The following is a 17,369-nucleotide window of genomic DNA, read 5'->3' on the forward strand; positions in this document are numbered from 1 at the left end:
TGAGGCCATGAGGCAGCGTTTGCAGATACAGGATAACTACAGCCCTGATGCGGCTGATCCTGACACCGAAATGGCTGTGGATCCCCGGATGGTGCAGCTCTATACTCCTGTCTCTGAAACCTGCTTCTTAACTTACTTTCCCAAATGCTCAATTCAGGGAAGGTATGATTTACCTTAGACTCACAGGATGAGAGAGCAGTAGCTCCACCTAGTGGAAACATCCAGGTTGTAAAGGTCATGTTCGGGGATGATGCTATTTTGCGGAGTCAAGATATTTCATGTCCCTCCAGGAAGCCTTCCTTGATCTGAGTTATGCTTTCTCTTAACAATCTGCTTTCCCAGTCATAGGAGTTCATGCACAAATGTAATCTCCTACTTGTTTGTCTAGCTTTCCTAATAAACTTGTAGAAGCCAGGGACAATGTTTTTTTTCACCACTGTATCCCCACGGCCTTGTATGTGGTGAAACCAAAGGGTTATTTTTATACTTAATCTATAACACCAGACTCAGAGGAGGTCTGGGAAGAATGGGAAAATGTTTTCCCTCTGCTGTCTGATGCCACGGTTTTTTCTGGCTAATATCTGCAATTTGGAAGGCTACGCACCTCTCTCTATCTGGAAATCTGAAGTTTAGTATTTTTGTTTCCTTTGTTTTGTTTTTGGGACAGGGTCTGGCTCTGTTGCCCAGGCTGGAGTGCAGTGCATGATCTCAACTCGCTGCAACCCTCTACCTCCTACGCTCAAGTGATCCTCCCACCTCAGACTCTCAAGTAGCTGGGACTACAGAATCGTGCCTCTATACGTGGCTAAGTTTTGTACTTTTTGTAGAAATGGGGTTTCGCCAAGTTGCCCTGACTATTCGCAAACCCCGGGGCTCAAGTGATTCGTCCGCCTCAGACTCCCAAAGAGCTGGGGTTACAGGTTTGAGCCACCTCCCTGGCCTGAGTTTCAGTTTTGAAAGCAGGTCAAATAGGCTGCTGCCCTGAGCTAACGCACCCCCTGCCCTGGGCTGGTTGTTTATGCTATCGACACGGTGTTTTTTCCTTAGAAATTGTGCTTAAAGTTATAAAATGCAGCCAGGAGCGGTGGCTCACACCTGTATTCCCAGCACTTTAGGAAACCAAGGTGGGTGGATCACGAGGTCAAGACTTCAAGACCAGCCTGGCCAAGATGGTGAAACCCTGTCTCTACTAAAAACACAAAAAATCAGCTGGACATGGTGGTGGGCATCTGTAATCCCAGCTACTTTGGAGGCTGAGGCAGAGAATTGCTTGAACCAGGGAGGTGGAGGTTGAAACGAGCCGAAATCGCACCACTGCACAACAGCCTGGGTAACAGAGCAAGACTCCATCTTAAAAAAAAAAAAAAAAAGAAAAGAAAAGTTATAAAATGTAACCATTTGACATAATAAGAACTTTCAGAAGGTAATGGAAATGCATTTGAATATCATAAAATCACTTTTATTTTTACCATAGCAACATTCCAGTGAACATTTCTTGACTGATTTGGGAGAAAAGATCTGATTTTATGATTCCTCATGCCTTCTCCAAAGGTGAATATACTCTTTCCCAAGGACAGGGAAGGAAGCTGAATCATAAAATCGTATGAACATTTTCACAAGAGGATTCCTCTTGAAGCTTCAGGGAAATTGTTTGCAGACAGATGAAAATATGTACTTATTGATGAAAAGGGAGAATAAACATTGGAACTGTAACCTAGACGCCCATATGGGTAAAAAAAAAAGAAAACTGGCAAATGCGAACTCACAGTTGATCTCTCTGTGAAAAGGAATTCAGAGATGTTTGGAGTGCTTAACCTATGAGGCCAATTCCATGGAAGAACTCTACCTTCTACTTTACAGACAGAACACTGGGCTAGATAGGATGCTTGTCTGGCCCAAAGTGGAATTTCTTACCATCTGTATACTCCCCCAAGACCCATAACAGATGGTTACTGAGTTGAAGCTTGCCACTGACCCTTAATAATGTCAACAAGCTCAGCTCTGGGAGCTGGCACTCCAGAAGCCTAGGTCAGGGGAGCAAGGGAAAGTGGAGATGGGAACAGAGCTCTGACTCCTAGCCCCGTATTTGTTACTTACTCCCTTCAAAGTCCTGTCCCTGGACTACAAATTGAGTTCCCAGTTAGAAATCAGAAAACCATGAAATATGAGTTGCATTTCTAAGATGTGCCTGACTTTAGTATGATGTTTAAGAGAAAAGGGAAGTGGGAAGCATGAGGAAAGGACAGATTTTTTTTTTTTGGATCTAAGAGTGGACTGATGATGCAACTGACAAGGCACAAGAGGCCTTCTTACAAATCAAACATTGAGACTGAGATTCCTAATGACTAGAATGGGCTCTAAAGAGAAGGGTGGCTGGGCGCGGTGGCTCACACCTGCAATCCCAGAACTTTGGGAGGCCGAGGTGGGCGGATCACTTGAGGTCAGGAGTTTGAGACTAGCCTGGCCAACATGGTGAAACCCCGTCTCTACTAAAAATACAAAAATTAGCCTGCTGTGTTGGTGTGCACCAGTAATCTTAGCTCCTGGGGAGGCTGAGGCAGGAGAATCGCCTGAACTCGGGAGGCTGAAGTTGCAGTGAACCGAGATCGTATCATTGCACTCCAGCCTAGGCGACAAAAACAAGACTCCATCTCAAAAAAAAAAAAAAAAAGAGAAAGAGAGAGAGAAAGGTGAGCTTCTGGACATATTGGACACATGGGACATGGGGGCCTGAAACACTGTTTTACAGACAGAAGAACACAAAGGGTAACGTAGCCTGCTGTTCTGTTTCTTCCTTTCTCCTCTATCCCTTCTTCCCTCCCTGGGAAACCACAGTAGCAGAAGTCTCATTCAATCAATAGCTGTCAATTATATGAGTTGTACTTTTCTCTTCCTCAACAGCAAACTGGCTTTCCTCCTCTTTGTCCTCCTCTCTCTGTCTATAGCGTAATTTCCTCCGGTCCACTTTGCAGGGCCGATAGCTCAAATACAGTGCTATGGTGATGACACCCACTCCAAGGGCAACGGTAATAATGACAAAGAGGGCAGAGCTGATTCCTTCATCCAGTCCTGTCCAAGCACAGAAGACAGAGTTAGGAAGGTCTGAAAGTCGAGGATCACCCACCCCAGCCCACCAGGCCCACTTCTGAGTCTCATTCTTCCCAACCTAGTAGAATCTTTCTTATTTTCATCCTTGGATAAGAATTCCAAACCCCTAAGGGGTTTCCATCCTCGGCCTTGCAGCAGGGCAGCAAAGTTTACCTTGAACAATGACAGTAATGTCACCACAGTCAACCACTTCTAGAACCGTTTGCTTGTTTGCTTGCTTGTGTTTCTACAGCATTGAGTGCTAGATGCTCTTAAACTCAGGGGTGGAAGATGTCAGTGCAGGTGAGGATGTTCTTTCTTGCTCTCATCTCTGGGGGCATCTGATGCTTGTGACCTCCAGATGACAGTGAAACAGCCCCAACCCTGGGATCCAGGAGACAGGAGGCTCAGTCCTGACCTTCTCTGCCTTCACCTTGTCCTGCTGTGAGGTTTCTACAAGGCACCCCATGCCACTGGGCCATTCTCACCTGAGAATAGAGAAAGAACAATCTGCCCTGGCGGTCCTTCTCGGTTGGCTGGGTGGGGGGGTTCCTTCTCCCAGGAAGAAGCCTATATCCCAAAGGAAAAGAAGTATTCATTCCTGCAGAACCCCCAGACCTACCTCTGCTCCTCAGAGTCTATTCGGACACCCTCCAACATGGAGGAAAGGCAGCAGAAATCCGTGAGTGGATGCCTTCTCCCCAAGGCAGGGATGCAGGAGACCTGTGGTCAGAGGCCCCGGGCAGCACAGCCACTGCTGGTCCCTCCCCTGCAGAACCTAGAGCTGCTCCACATCTCCCTACTGCTCATCCAGTCATGGCTGGAGCCCGTGCAGTTCCTCAGCAGTGTGTTTGCCAACAGGCTGGTGTGTGGCACCTCAGACAGCGACGTCTATGACCTCCTAGAAAGCCTAGAGGAAGGCATCCAAACGCTGATGGGGGTGACAGTGGTGCCAGGGGTCCCCAACCCTGGAACGCCACTGGCTTCGAGGGGTGGGAGAGAGAAACACTGCTGCCCTCTTTTTAGCAGTCAGGCCCTGACCCAAGAGAACTCACCTTAGTCTTCATTTCCCCTGGTGAATCCTCCAGGCCTTTCTCTACACCCTGAAGGGGAGGGAGGAAAATGAATGAATGAGACAGGGAGGGAACAGTGACCAAGGACTTGACCTCTCCTTCTTTTCCTTCACTTTGCAGAGGCTGGAAGATGGCAGCCCCCGGACTAGGCAGGTCTTCAAGCGACCTACATCAAGTTTGACACAAACTGACACAACAATGATGCGCTGCTCGAGAACTACAGGCTGCTCCACTGCTTCAGGAGGAACATGGACAAGGTCAAGACATTCCTACGCATGGCGCAGTGCCACTCTGTGGAGGGCAGCTGTGGCTTCTAGGTGCCCGTGTGGCATCCTGCAACCCTTCCCAGTGCCTCTCCTGGCCCCAGAAGGTGCCACTCCAGTGCCCACCAGCCTTGACTTAATAAAATTAAGTTGTATCATTTTGTCTGACTAGGTGTCTTTCTATAATATTATGGAGTGGAAGGTGGTGGTGTGAAGCAAGGGGCAGCTTGGGAAGACGACCTGTAGGGCCTGCAGGGTCTATTGGGAACCAGGCCACTGAAATATAAGAGATTTGGTTGTTCCTGCACCAGAAGAAAGCTGACACACCACTGCTGTCTATTACTCACTAAGGCCACTCCACAAGGTCAGTGGTCCCAGCTTACTGGTCATAGCTCATTGGTCATCCCAGAGATAACTTGAAGTCATTTCTTTCTTCCTCCACCATCACCAGCAACACCAAACCTGGCCCTCCAGGAGCAGGAAGAAATGAAAACAAGACGGGCTATTAAGTGCACAGGCAAAAACTCCCCAACAGGTGAGGAAACAATGTCATAGAACTACTTCTGGGCAGAAGAATTCTAAGATGAATTTTCCTGAAGCCCAACTACTTTGAGAAATGAGAACAATGCAAAAATGAGTTTCAGACATACAGAACCAGAGTATTTGGAATCTGAATTTGGGCAAGGGAAGTGGAAGAGAGATTTTATTTGGGGTTGCAAATGCAGTGACAACAGGTGTCAGGTAGATAACAACGTAAGCAACGAGGGCTGGATGGGAGGGGATAAATCCCCGATGACACTCGCTTTCCTTTGGGGAATGCAACACAGATGGGTGGGAACCAGCACAATCTACAGAACTCAAGCCCCTGCTGAGGTAGGACCCACCCAGCCTGTCACCATCAGGACTGCAGGGACTGGGCTTCTAGACCTTCTGATTCTTTGAGACAGCCAGGACATCCAGGCTTTTATGTGAAATCTAACATTTAAACACTGGCAACACATACTGAAAATATATTAAGGGCAAAAATTAACCCAAACACACATGGTCTCCAAGCTGTTTGTGAGCAAGTTTGTTCTAAGTGATGTTGATTGGTGTAACTTGGTGTAAGGGAAAGAATCAGAAAGATTTGGGTCGTACGTAATTTGTTGCTCCTGAATAAATTACTTGACCAAGCTGAGATAATAATATTGCTTTACAAGGATTATTTGAGGATTAAACGCAATAATATTTTTGACATATTATAGTACTCAAATTGTAGTTATTTCTGCATTGAATTTTTGGATGTTTTGTGTTTTCTGATGGCGCATCTAAACACCTGTAGTGAAATTATATTGTTTTTCTAATGACAATAAGGAAATATAAACATATCAGATGTTTATTATTTCCAAATAAGCACTAAAGAGTGGTGATTAGCTCTTTAGGGTTAAGATTTTACTCTCCCAAGCACTTTGGCTAAGTGACTGGTGACCTATAAATCGATACTAAGATGCTCACAGGAACTCTAGTATCCAAAAATGATTTCATGAAGTCAGGAATTATTCTGCAATGCAAATAATCAACTCCCTAATTAATCTTCTTTAGAAGTTCTGATTCTTGCCGGGCGCGGTGGCTCAAGCCTGTAATCCCAGCACTTTGGGAGGCCGAGACGGGCGGATCACGAGGTCAGGAGATCGAGACCATCCTGGCGAACATGGTGAAACCCCATCTCTACTAAAAAGTACAAAAAAACTAGCCGGGCGAGGTGGCGGGCGCCTGTAGTCCCAGCTACTCGGGAGGCTGAGGCAGGAGAATGGCGTGAACCCGGGAGGCGGAGCTTGCAGTGAGCCGAGATCCGGCCACTGCACTCCAGCCTGGGCGACAGAGCGAGACTCCGTCTCCAAAAAAAAAAGAAGTTCTGATTCTTATGCACTATAATAAATTTTCTTGATAACAAGACCCACTTGTGTTCATTTTTGGCTATTTTACAGTTAATAACTCAGTCTTTGGGAAGTGGTTGAAAGCTGAAATAATCAGAACTCTGGAGCTGCTGCATTTCTCAGTTCAGAAGTCATTCCTACATCTTACGTGGTTCTTCTACTATCTGGCTTTAAACTCATGGCATTTTGGGGTTAGAAAGGCCTCATAAGTCAGTCTAGTTTCTTCTACTTTGGGAATCTTACCCTCCGGCATTCATTAAAGTCAATATTCCAAATACAAGTGTATAGCACTAGAACCAAGGGAATCACTTTCACAAGGCTCCTCATTCTATTAAACCACTCTCACTGCAGAAAACTATTTCTTGTACGGAGCTGGAATCAATATTCCTGCAATGTCCTTCATTCGGCCTTAAAATTATTTAGAAATCTCACGGTCTTTAGAAGTGGATGGAATGAGCACAATTATCATTATCTCTTGGCTTGCGTGTTTTTAAAGGAAAGGTGAGCCATCTTAGTAAGTATTTGTTGACTGCAAGTGACAGGGGAATGACAATGTCCAGCGCCTGCATGGGTGACTAAAAGGGTTCTAAAGTGGGGTGGTCGTAACATATAACTGAACTGCAGGGGGAGCAACACTCCAGAGACTGTCCGCCTAGCTCCCCTGGGGTGTAGGTGAATCCACTCAACCACTGCTGGTTGAGAATTAGAAAGATACTACATGACTTTGCACATTTTCGAATATAAAAAGACCTTAAAGACCATCTGCTTTAAACTCTTTTGATTTACTCACTGTTATTCCACATTTCAGCTCATCAACTTGCTGTGGACAGCAATTTCCACTGCAAATTTGAGATGCCTAGGGTGTTTTCTAAACGATGCATACGTAATCCCTCACTCTCTGAGATTCTGACATAATTAGCCTGGAATCTGGTCCAGGCAAGAGTAGTTTGAAAACTTTCCCAGGTGATTCTAATGTGTAAACAAGGTTGAGAACCACTGTGTTAGGGACTGCAGAGATGTGACCACGTGTCCACAGCTGTTGTATTTGTGGAACAGGGAAAAAGGAGAAAAAGATGAGAGGCCTGGGCCAGTTGTGGTTCCACCTGCTCCTAATTCCAACCAGTCATCTAAAATGTGTTTCTGTTGAGCCAGTCACAAAAAGACAAATACTGTCTGATACCAGTCATATGAGGTACTCAGAGCAGTCAAATTCATAGAGACAAAAAGTAGGATGGTGATTGCCAGTGGCTGCGGGGAGGAAGGGAATAGGGAGCTATTCAATGAGCAAAGCGTTTAGACTGTGCAAGATGAAAAGGGTTCTGAAGATGGATGGTGGTGATGGTTGCATGACAATATGAATGTACTTTGACGTGACTGAACTATATACGTAAAATGGTTAAGATGGAAATTTTTATATCTTCTCACAACTAAAAAATGTTAATAGTCTATTTTTGTTTTTGAGACAAAGGCTGAAGTGTGGTGGTGCAATCTCAGCTCACTGCAACCTCCACCTCCTGGGTTCAAATGATCCTCATGCCTCAGCCTCCTGAGTAGCTGGGATTATAAGTGTGCACCACCACACAGGGCTACGTTTTGTATTTTTAGTAAAGACAGGGTTTCACCATGTTGGCCAGGCTGGTCTCAAACTCCTGGTCTCAGGGTATTCACCCGCCTTGGCCTCCCAAAGTGCTGGGATTATAGGCATGAGCCACCGCACCTGACCCTTAATGGTATTTTCTAATGAAAACTCTCCCTGAAGATAAGATTAGCGAGACTAGCACAAGGAAGAGTTCAGTAGGCAGAGCTCCAGTCATTCTTGACCCCTGGGATAATGTTTTCCTGACTCTGTCATTTTTCTGAATTTACCCTAACCTAAAATGACCACTTCTGAATTTCTTCCGTGAGCATTGTCGAAATATACATGGCGGGTTTTTTCCCTTTATACACAGTTGAGAGCAGAACTTATCCATTCCCTTTTCTTCTGAATTATCAGGTCTGGGCTTCTAGGCCAAGACAAGCTGATACTTTGCCTGGCTGCTTCTTTAATTCAGAAGGCCCTGGATGCTGAGGCACAAAATGAGCACCGCTGGGATTAGGGTTACCAACTTCTCCTGGTTTTCAGGAGACTTTCTCAATGTCAACACTGAAAGTCCTACGTTCCTTGAAGAATCCCTCAGCTCAATGCAAACTCAGCTAATAGGACTGGTCACCCTACTAGTAGTTCTAAATCACAGGGGACCAAACTCGGGGGAAAGTAGGGGAAGGAGCAAGAAAAAGACTAGAGAAATCGGAAAGCTGTGCACGGTGTCTATGACTTTTTTTTTTTTTTTTTTTTTTTTTTTTGAGATGGAGTCTGGCTCTGTCGCCCAGGCTGGAGTGTAGTGGCCGGATCTCAGCTCACTGCAAGCTCCGCCTCCCGGGTTTATGCCATTCTCCTGCCTCAGCCTCCCGAGTAGCAGGGACTACAGGCGCCCGCCACCTCGCCCGGCTAGTTTTTTGTATTTTTTAGTAGAGACGGGGTTTCACCGTGTTTGCCAGGATGGTCTCGATCTCCTGACCTTGTGATAAGCCCGTCTTGGCCTCCCAAAGTGCTGGGATTACAGGCTTGAGCTACCGCACCCGGCCGTCTATGATTTTTGATGGCCCTCAAGGTTACCATGGATTTTTGATTCTCCCTTTGAGTTTACTGTGATTATAATGATGTGCTTAATTACCACCAGAATTATCAGTGTAATAATAAAAACCAACAAATGTGAACACATGTCTCCAGTACCATGTTACTTTATTACAAGTATTAGGTAATTTCTTTCTAACTATAACTCTCTAAGGTAAATACTATTATTAATCCTATGGTAAGAAGTCCCACTAAAGATATAACTTATGCTTTCCCGGGTCTAGAGAGAAAGACACCAGAATGCCACCCTGACCATCCTTGAGAGGATAAACGGCCAGGCATGGTGGTTCACACCTGTAATCTCAGCACTTTGGGAGGCTGAGGTGGGAGGAGGTCAGAAGTTCGAGACCAGCCTGGCCAACGTGGTGGCACCCCATCTCTACCAAATATATAAAAATTAGCCAGGTGTGGTGGTGCACACCTGTATTCCCAGCTACTGAGGCACAAGAATCGTTCCAGCCCAGGAGGCAGAGTTGCACTGAGCCAATCAGGCCACTTCACTCCAGCCGGGTGGCTGAGCAAGATTCTGTCTCAAAAATAATAAAGATGATAAACTTTTGGAGCATTAAAGGCCACTCTTCCTCTGGAGATAATCAAGGTAGCTGTAACTTAAGCCTAAGCTGATTGTTATAATGTTCAGAAACAATATGATCAAAACCATTTAGGGGGTGGGGCCTCCTCCTATAGACAATGAAGGCAGCTACCCTCAGAAGCTCTATTATACTGGAAGAGAGATATGAGACCCTTCCTGCTTTAAGAATCAGTGAAGCCGGGCATGGTGGCTCAGCCTGAAATCCCAGGACTTTGGGAGGTGGGCAGATCACCTGAGGTCAGGAGTTTGAGAACAACAAGGCCAACATGATGAAACCCTGTCTCTACCAGTAACACAAAAATTAGCCGGGCGTGATGGCGCACACCTGTAATCCCAGCTACTCCAGAGGCTGAGGCAGGAAAACTGCTTAAAGCCGGGAGGTGGAATTTGCAGTGAGCGGAGATCGCGCCACTGCACTCCAGCCTGGGAGACAGAGCGAGACTCGGTCTCCAAAAAAAAAAAAAAAAGAGAGAGTCAATGAGAAGGGGCGCCTGACCCCTGGTGGTGGGGAATATACTTCGGGAAGGAACTGGAACCCTGGAAACCCAAGCAAGAGGACACCCGCAGCTGGACCAGGCCGCGAAGAAGCAGATCCTCCTCCTCAGAGATCCACAGCAGCTGGGAACCTGGATCTGCAGACCCACTTGGTTTGATGGTACTGTGTGGGACCATCTGTCAACACTGACACCCTGTGGCACTGAGAAGCAAAGGCAGCAGCCGGCTAAGCCTCCAGGCTCTCCCTGCTGGAACTAGAAAGTCCAAGTGGCCCCCTTCTTCCTCCCTTTTTGGTTTTGTTTGCTTTGTTTTGTATTTCTTTGTTTGTTTTTGCTTTAATTTTCTTCAAGACGGGAGTCTCGCTCGGTTGCCCAGGCTGAAGTGCAATGCCGCCATCTCGGTTCACTACAACCTCCGTGCCCCGGGTTCAAGCGATTCTCCTGCCTCAGCCTCCCCAGTAGCTGGGATTACAGGTGCACACCACCACGCCTGGCTCATTTTTCCCTTCCTTTTTGGATTCGCTCTGCTTCAAGGCACTGAGGCCATGAGGCAGCGTTTGCAGATACAGGATAGCTACAGCCCAGATGCGGCTGATCCTGACACCGAAATGGCTGTGGATCCCCGGACGGTGCAGCTCTATACTCCTGTCTCTGAAACCTGCTTCTTAACTTAACTTCCCCAAATGCTCAATTCTGGGAAAGTGAATGATTTCTATTAGACTCACAGGATGAGAGAGCAGTAGCTCCACCTAGTGGAAACATCCAGGTTGAAAAGGTCATGTTCGGGGATGATGCTATTTTGCAAAGTCAAGATATTTCATGTCCCTCCAGGAAGCCTTCCTTGATCCGAGTTATGCTTTCTCATAACAATCTGTCTTCCCAGTCATAGGAGTTCATGCACAAATGTAATCTCCTACTTGTTTGTCTAAATAGCTTTCCTAATACATTTGTGGAAGCCAGAGACAATGTTTTGTTCACTGCTGTATCCCCACAGCCTTGCATGTGATGAAACCAAAGGGTTATCTTTACTCTTAATCTATAACACCAGACTCAAAGGAGGTCTGGGAAGAATGGGAAAATGTTTTCCCTCTGCTGTCTGATGCCACCGTTTTTTCTGGCTAGTATCTGCTATTTGGAAAGCTATGCACCTCTCTCTATCTGGAAATCTGAACTCTAGTTTTCGTTTTTGTTTCCTTTGATTTCTTTTTGGGACAGGGTCTGGCTCTGTAGCCCAGGCTGGAGTGCAGTGCATGATGTCAACTCGCTGCCACCCTCCACCTCCCGCACTCAAGTGATCCTCCCACCTCAGACTCTCAAGTAGCTAGGACTACAGGAACATGCCACTAGATGTGGGTTAAGAAATGGGGTTTCGCCATGTTGCCCCAGCTATTTGCAAACTCCGGGGCTCAAGTGATTCGTCCACCTCAGCCTCCCAAAGTGCTGGGATTGCAGATGTGAGCCACCGCCGCTGGCCTGATTTTCACTTTTGAAACACGTAAAATAGGCTGCTGCCCTGAGCTAATGCACCCCCTGCCCTGGGCTGGTTGTTTATGCTATCAACACCGTGTTATTCCCTTAGAAATGGTACTTATAGTTATAAAATGCAGCCGGGAGCGGTGGCTCACACCTGTAATCCCAGCACTTTAGGAGGCCAAGGTGGGTGGATCACAAGGTCAGGACTTCAAGACCAGCCTAGCCAAGATTGTGAAACCCTGTCTCCACTAAAAACACAAAAAGTTAGCTGGGCATGGTGGTGAGCACCTGTAATCGCAGTTACTTGCAAGGCTGAGGCAGAGAATTGCTTGACCCGAGGGTGAAGGTTGACGCGAACCGAAATCACGTCACTGCTCTCCAGCATGGGCAACACAGTGCGACTCCATGTAAAAAAAAAAAAAAAAAAAAAAAAAAAAAAAAGTTATAAAATGTAACTATTTGACATAATAAGAGCTTTCAGAAATGACACAGAAGGGAAGGGAAATGCATTTGGCATCACAAAATCACTTTTATTTTTACCACAGCAACATTTCAGTGAACATTTCTTGACTGATTTGGGAGAAAAGATCTGGTTTTATGATTCCTCATGCCTTCTCCGAGGGTGAATATACTCTTTCCCAAGGACAGGGAAGGAAGCTGAATCATAAAATCATATGAACATTTTCACAAGAGGATTCCTCTTGAAGCTTCAGGGAAATTGTTTGCAGACAGATGAAAATATGCAGACAGATGAAAAGGGAGAGTAAACATTGGAACTCGAACCTAGACACCCATATGGGTAAAAAAAGAAAACTGGCAAATGCAAACTCACAGTTGATCTCTCTGTGAAAAGGAATTCAGAGATGTTTGGAGTGCTTAACCTATGAGGGCAATTCCATGGAAGAACTCTACCTTGTACATCACAGACAGAACACTGGGCTAGATAGGATGCTTGTCTGGCCCAAAGTGGAATTTCTTACCATCTGTATACTCCCCCAAGACCCACAACAGATGGTTACTGAGTCGAAGCTTGCCACTGATCCTTAGTGATGTCAACAAGCTCAACTCTGGGAGCTGGCACTCCAGAAGCCCAGGTCAGGGGAGCAAGGGAAAGTGGAGATGGGAACAGAGCTCTGACTCCTAGCCCCGTATTTGATACTTACTCCCTTCAAAGTCCTGTCCCTGGACTACAAATTGAGTTCCCAGTTAGAAATCAGAAAACCATGAAATATGAGTTGCATTTCCAAGATGTGCCTGACTTTAGTATAATGTTTAAGAGAAAAGGGCAGTGGCAAGAATGAGGAAAGGACAGATTCTTTTTTTTTTTTTTTTTTTTTTTTTTTTCAGATCTAAGAGTGGACTGATGATGCAACTGGCAAGGCACAAGAGGCCTTCTTACAAATCAAACATTGAGACTGAGATTCCTAATGACTAGAGTGAGATCAAAAGAAAAAGGTGGCTGGGCGCAGTGGCTCACACCTGTAGTCCCAGAACTTTGGGAGGCCGTGGTAGGCGAACCACTTGAAGTCAGGAGTATGAGACCAGCCTGGCCAACATGGTGAAACCCCACCTCTAAGACAAATACAAAAATTAGCCTGCTGTGGTGGTGTGCACCTGTAATCCCAGCTCCTGGGGAGGCTGAGGCAGGAGAATCGCCTCAACCCGGGAGGCTGAAGTTGCAGTGAGCCAAGATCCCATCATTGCACTCCAGCCTAGGTAACAAGAGAGAGACTCTATCTCGAAAAAAAAAAAAAAAAAAAGGCGACAGAGAGAGAAAGGTGAGCTTCTGGACATATTGGACACATGGGACATGGGGGCCTGAAACACTGTTTTACAGACAGAAGAACACAAAGGGAAATGCAGCCTTCCATTCCTTTTCTTCCTTTCTCCTCTATCCCTTCTTCCCTCCCTGGGAAACCACAGTAGCAGAAGTCTCATTCAATCAAATAGCTGTCAATTATGTGAGTTGTACTTTTCTCTTCCTCAACAGCAAACTGGCTTTCCTCCTCTTTGTCCTCCTCTTTCTGTCTATAGAGTAATTTCCTCCAGTCCACTTTGCAGGGCCGATAGCTCAAATACAGTGCTATGGTGATGACACCCACTCCAAGGGCAACGGTAATAACGACAAAGAGGGTAGAGCTGATTCTTTCATCCGGTCCTGTCCAAGCACAGAAGATTGAGTTAGGAAGGTCAGAAAGTACGAGGATCACCTACCCTCGCCCACCAGGCCCACTTCTGAGTCTCATTCTTCCCAACCTAGTAGAATCTTTCTGATTTTCACGTTTGGGTAAGAATCCCAAACCCCTAAGGGGTTTCCATCCTGCACCTGACAGCAGGGCAGCAAAGGTTACCTTGAAAAATGACAGCAATGTCTTTGCTGACAGAGCCCAGCTGGTTAGTGACTGTGCAGCAGTAGGTACCGGTGTGGTTCTGGGTTGCCTTCTGTGGCACTTCAAAGTCAACGACCACCCCATTCCGGGTACACACCAAGGCTGGAGCTGGGTTTCCCTTTGGGACACAGGCGAGCATGTGTTCCATCCCTTCCAGTGAAGTCTGTTTGCCAGAGCAACGGGTTCCTCTAACCGTGGCTTGTCTACAAAAAGTTTCCCAAACAGCCGAGTTCAGTGCACCACACTCCCTCCCTTCACACCCTGCTCCCTCTCCTCCCCTCACCCAAATGCTGTCCACTCCACCCAACAGTGTTCCTTCCCAAGGGAGCACTAGCAGCTCCCTGCTTTGAGCCAACTCTTCTTTCTCACCTTCCCTATGAGCAGGGAGTCCGAGATGAAACTTAGGTTGTTTTTATGGATTCAGACTAAATGATAATGCTGCTCTGTCCCTGGTGGCCCTGGGGCCCCTGCTTCCCATTTTTGCATCTCAGTGGATAAGGAGCTAGGTAATGGTGAACTCAGAGATGAGGATTTTTCTACTTTTTGTTTGTTTGTTTGTTTTTTGTTTTTGTTTTGTTTTTTTTTTGGAGACAAAGTCAGTCTCACTCTGTCGCCCAGGCTGGAGTGCAGTGGCGCAGTCTTGGCTCATGGCAACCTCTGCCTCCCGGGTTCAAGCAATTCTTGTGCCTCAGCCACCCCAGTAGCTAGAATTACAGGAGCAGTGCCACCACGCCCGGCTAATTTTTCTATTTTTAGTAGAGTCAGGGTTTCACCATCTTCGCCAGGATGGTCTTGAACTCCTGACCTCATGATCCACCTGCCTCGGCCTCCCAAAGTGGAGGGATTACAGCTGTGAGCCACCGCGTCTGACCTATCCTGAGCCTTTTGAAGCTGATACCAGAAGTGCGAAGCCCAGTCTCTCCCCACTGGCCATGCGGAGGCTCTTGTTGGGTAGTCTCTTAGCCTGCAGGAGCCAGGGATCTGGCCCCAAGTGATGCCCCAACAGTGGGCCACTTCCCAGGACTGTCAGGAAAATCCCAAGTCTACCTCAAAGTTGATTTTTTACTAGCAATGAATGATGGACATGGTCTCCATTGCTCAAGGCCCTGGGAAGATCAAGACTAGAGAAAAGGATAACCGACTTCTACCCACACCTGTGGGCCTCAGTTCTTCCCTCTGGTCCATGGTTGCCATGGTAACCCTTTGTAAAGTTGTTTCCCCAGGGTTCCCTGGAGTCCTCTGAGTCACCATAACTCTGGGGTCAACAGAAATGGAGAGGTGAGAGGAGACACTCCCCTGCCCTGGCTGATCCCAGGTGTTTTGGCAGTAACCTGTCTGGGGAGCCTCACCAGCCCTGTGCTCACCTGCGGAGTTCTGGAGTGGTCCCCAGTTAGGGCCCCTGCTGCCCTCATTCCTAAGGGTGGCTGGAGACTTCTTCCATGGCCAAAAATCCACATCTAAGTCCCCAGCACTGGCTAAAAGACCCTGTCATGGGGTGCAGTCTGTCCCAGTTCACATTAGAGGAAGGATGGTGGAGGAGGCAGAAGCTACGTGGAGCTCAGGGACCCTCCTCCATTCCCACCTGGCTCCTCCTCTTTGCTGGTGCTGGAAGGAGAATGGGGAAAGTGGTGTGTGCACCCTCTCTTGGCCCCATCTTTCTCAGAGCTGGTACCATTGATGACACCGCTCTTGGACCCTCCAGCAGCCCTGCCTGGAGAACAGCCCACAGCCCAGTGCACTCCCAGCAGATGATGAGTCTGGGGCGCTGGTCAGGTAATGCTTCAGGAATGACGGCAGAAAAAGGAGGTCTGTCTTCTGCTCTGAAAGTGGGGAGATGGCAGGGCCACAGCATGCACATCCTGGGCCACAGGGCTGTGGGTTTTCAATGTTGGTTGCCAACACCACAGTCAACCACTTCTAGAAACGTTTCCTTGTTTCCTTGCTTGTGTTTCTACAACGTCAAGTGCTAGATGCTCTTAAACTCAGCGGGGGATGATTTCAGTGCCCCTGAGGATGTTCTTTCCTGCTCTCATCTCTGGGGGCATCTGATGCTTGTGACCTCCAGATGACAGTGAAACAACCCCAACCCTGGGCACCAGGAGAAAGGAGGCTCAGTCCTGGCTTTCTCTGCCTTCGCCTTGTCCTGTTGTGAGGTTTCCACAAGGCACCCCATGCCACTGCACTATTCCTACCTGGGAATAAAGAACAATCTACCCCTTATGGAAAGACAAAATGAGGCAAAGATCCCCTTGTGCTGGGGGCAGGATCCCTGCACTCAGAGGGATTTAGAAGCTGAAATAACTGGGTTGGGATCGGTGGCTCACGCCAGTAATCTCAGGACTTTGGGAGGCCAGAGAGGGTGGATCGCCTAAAGTCAAGAGTTTGAGACTAGCCTGGCCAACATATGAACCCCGTGTCTACTAAAAAAGTACAAAACTTATCCTGCCATAGTGGAGGGTGCCTGTAAACCCAGCTACTAGGGAGGCTGAGGCAGGAGAATTACTTGAACACAGGAAGTGGAGGTTGCAGTGAGGCAAGATCATGCCACTGCACTCCATCCTGGATGACAGAATGAGACTCCATCTCGAAAGAAAGAAAGAAAGAAAGATGGAAAGAAAGAAAGAAAGAAAGAAAGAAAGAAAGAAAGAAAGAAAGAAAGAAAGAAAGAAAGAAAGAAAGAAAGAAAGAAAGAAAGAAAGAAGGAAGGAAGGAAGGAAGGAAGGAAGGAAGGAAGGAAGGAAGGAAGAAAGAAAGAAAGAAAGAAAGAAAGAAAGAAAGAAAGAAAGAAAGAAAGAAAGAAAGAAAGAAAGGAAGGAAGGAAGGAAGGAAGGAAGGAGAAAGAGAGAGAGAGCGAAAGAAAGAAAGAGTAAGAGAGAAAGAGAAAGAAAGAAAGAAAGAGAGAAAGAAAGAAGGAAAGAAAGAAAGAGAGAGAAAGAAAGAAAGAAACTAAAATAACTATGTAACTGAGTAGCACAATACTACCTGTTCTGGAGAAAGGACTTTTTTTTTTTCTATGGAGACTTGCTCTTTCCCCAAGGCTGGAGTGCAGTGGCACGATATTGGCACACAGCAAACTCTGCCTCCTGGGTTCAAACAATTCTACCACCTCATCCTCCTGAATAACTGGGATTAAAGGCTTGTGCCACCATGCCCAGCAAATTTCTGTATTTTTAGGAGAGATGGAGTTTTGCCATGTTGGCTAGACTGGCCTTGAACTCCTGACGTCAGCTGATCCACACACATCAGCCTCCCAAAGTGCTGGGATTACAGGTATGAGCCACCGTGCCCCGCCTGGAGAAAGGACTTTGAATGACACAATGTGGGAAGAGCAAGGTTGTGGAGATCTGCTGCCCTGGCTGAGGTAGCTCATGCAATCAGTCTCTCTCAGCCTCAGTGTCTTGACCTGT

The 17,369-nt window shown here is 46.9% G+C and overlaps 1 protein-coding gene across 1 annotated transcript; it reads left to right on the plus strand.

The window, feature by feature from the left end:
* The first annotated feature begins 3,655 nt into the window (after positions 1-3,655).
* LOC119623292 (somatotropin-like) lies at positions 3,656-4,477 on the plus strand. The gene is given in 4 exon segments (XM_073005134.1): positions 3,656-3,769; positions 3,863-4,027; positions 4,281-4,320; positions 4,323-4,477. Coding segments are annotated over 4 exon segments (384 nt in total). The 5' UTR covers positions 3,656-3,745.
* The last annotated feature ends 12,892 nt before the right edge of the window (positions 4,478-17,369 follow it).

This window comes from Chlorocebus sabaeus, chromosome 16 (genome assembly GCF_047675955.1).
Source record: "Chlorocebus sabaeus isolate Y175 chromosome 16, mChlSab1.0.hap1, whole genome shotgun sequence".
NCBI lineage: Eukaryota > Metazoa > Chordata > Mammalia > Primates > Cercopithecidae > Chlorocebus > Chlorocebus sabaeus.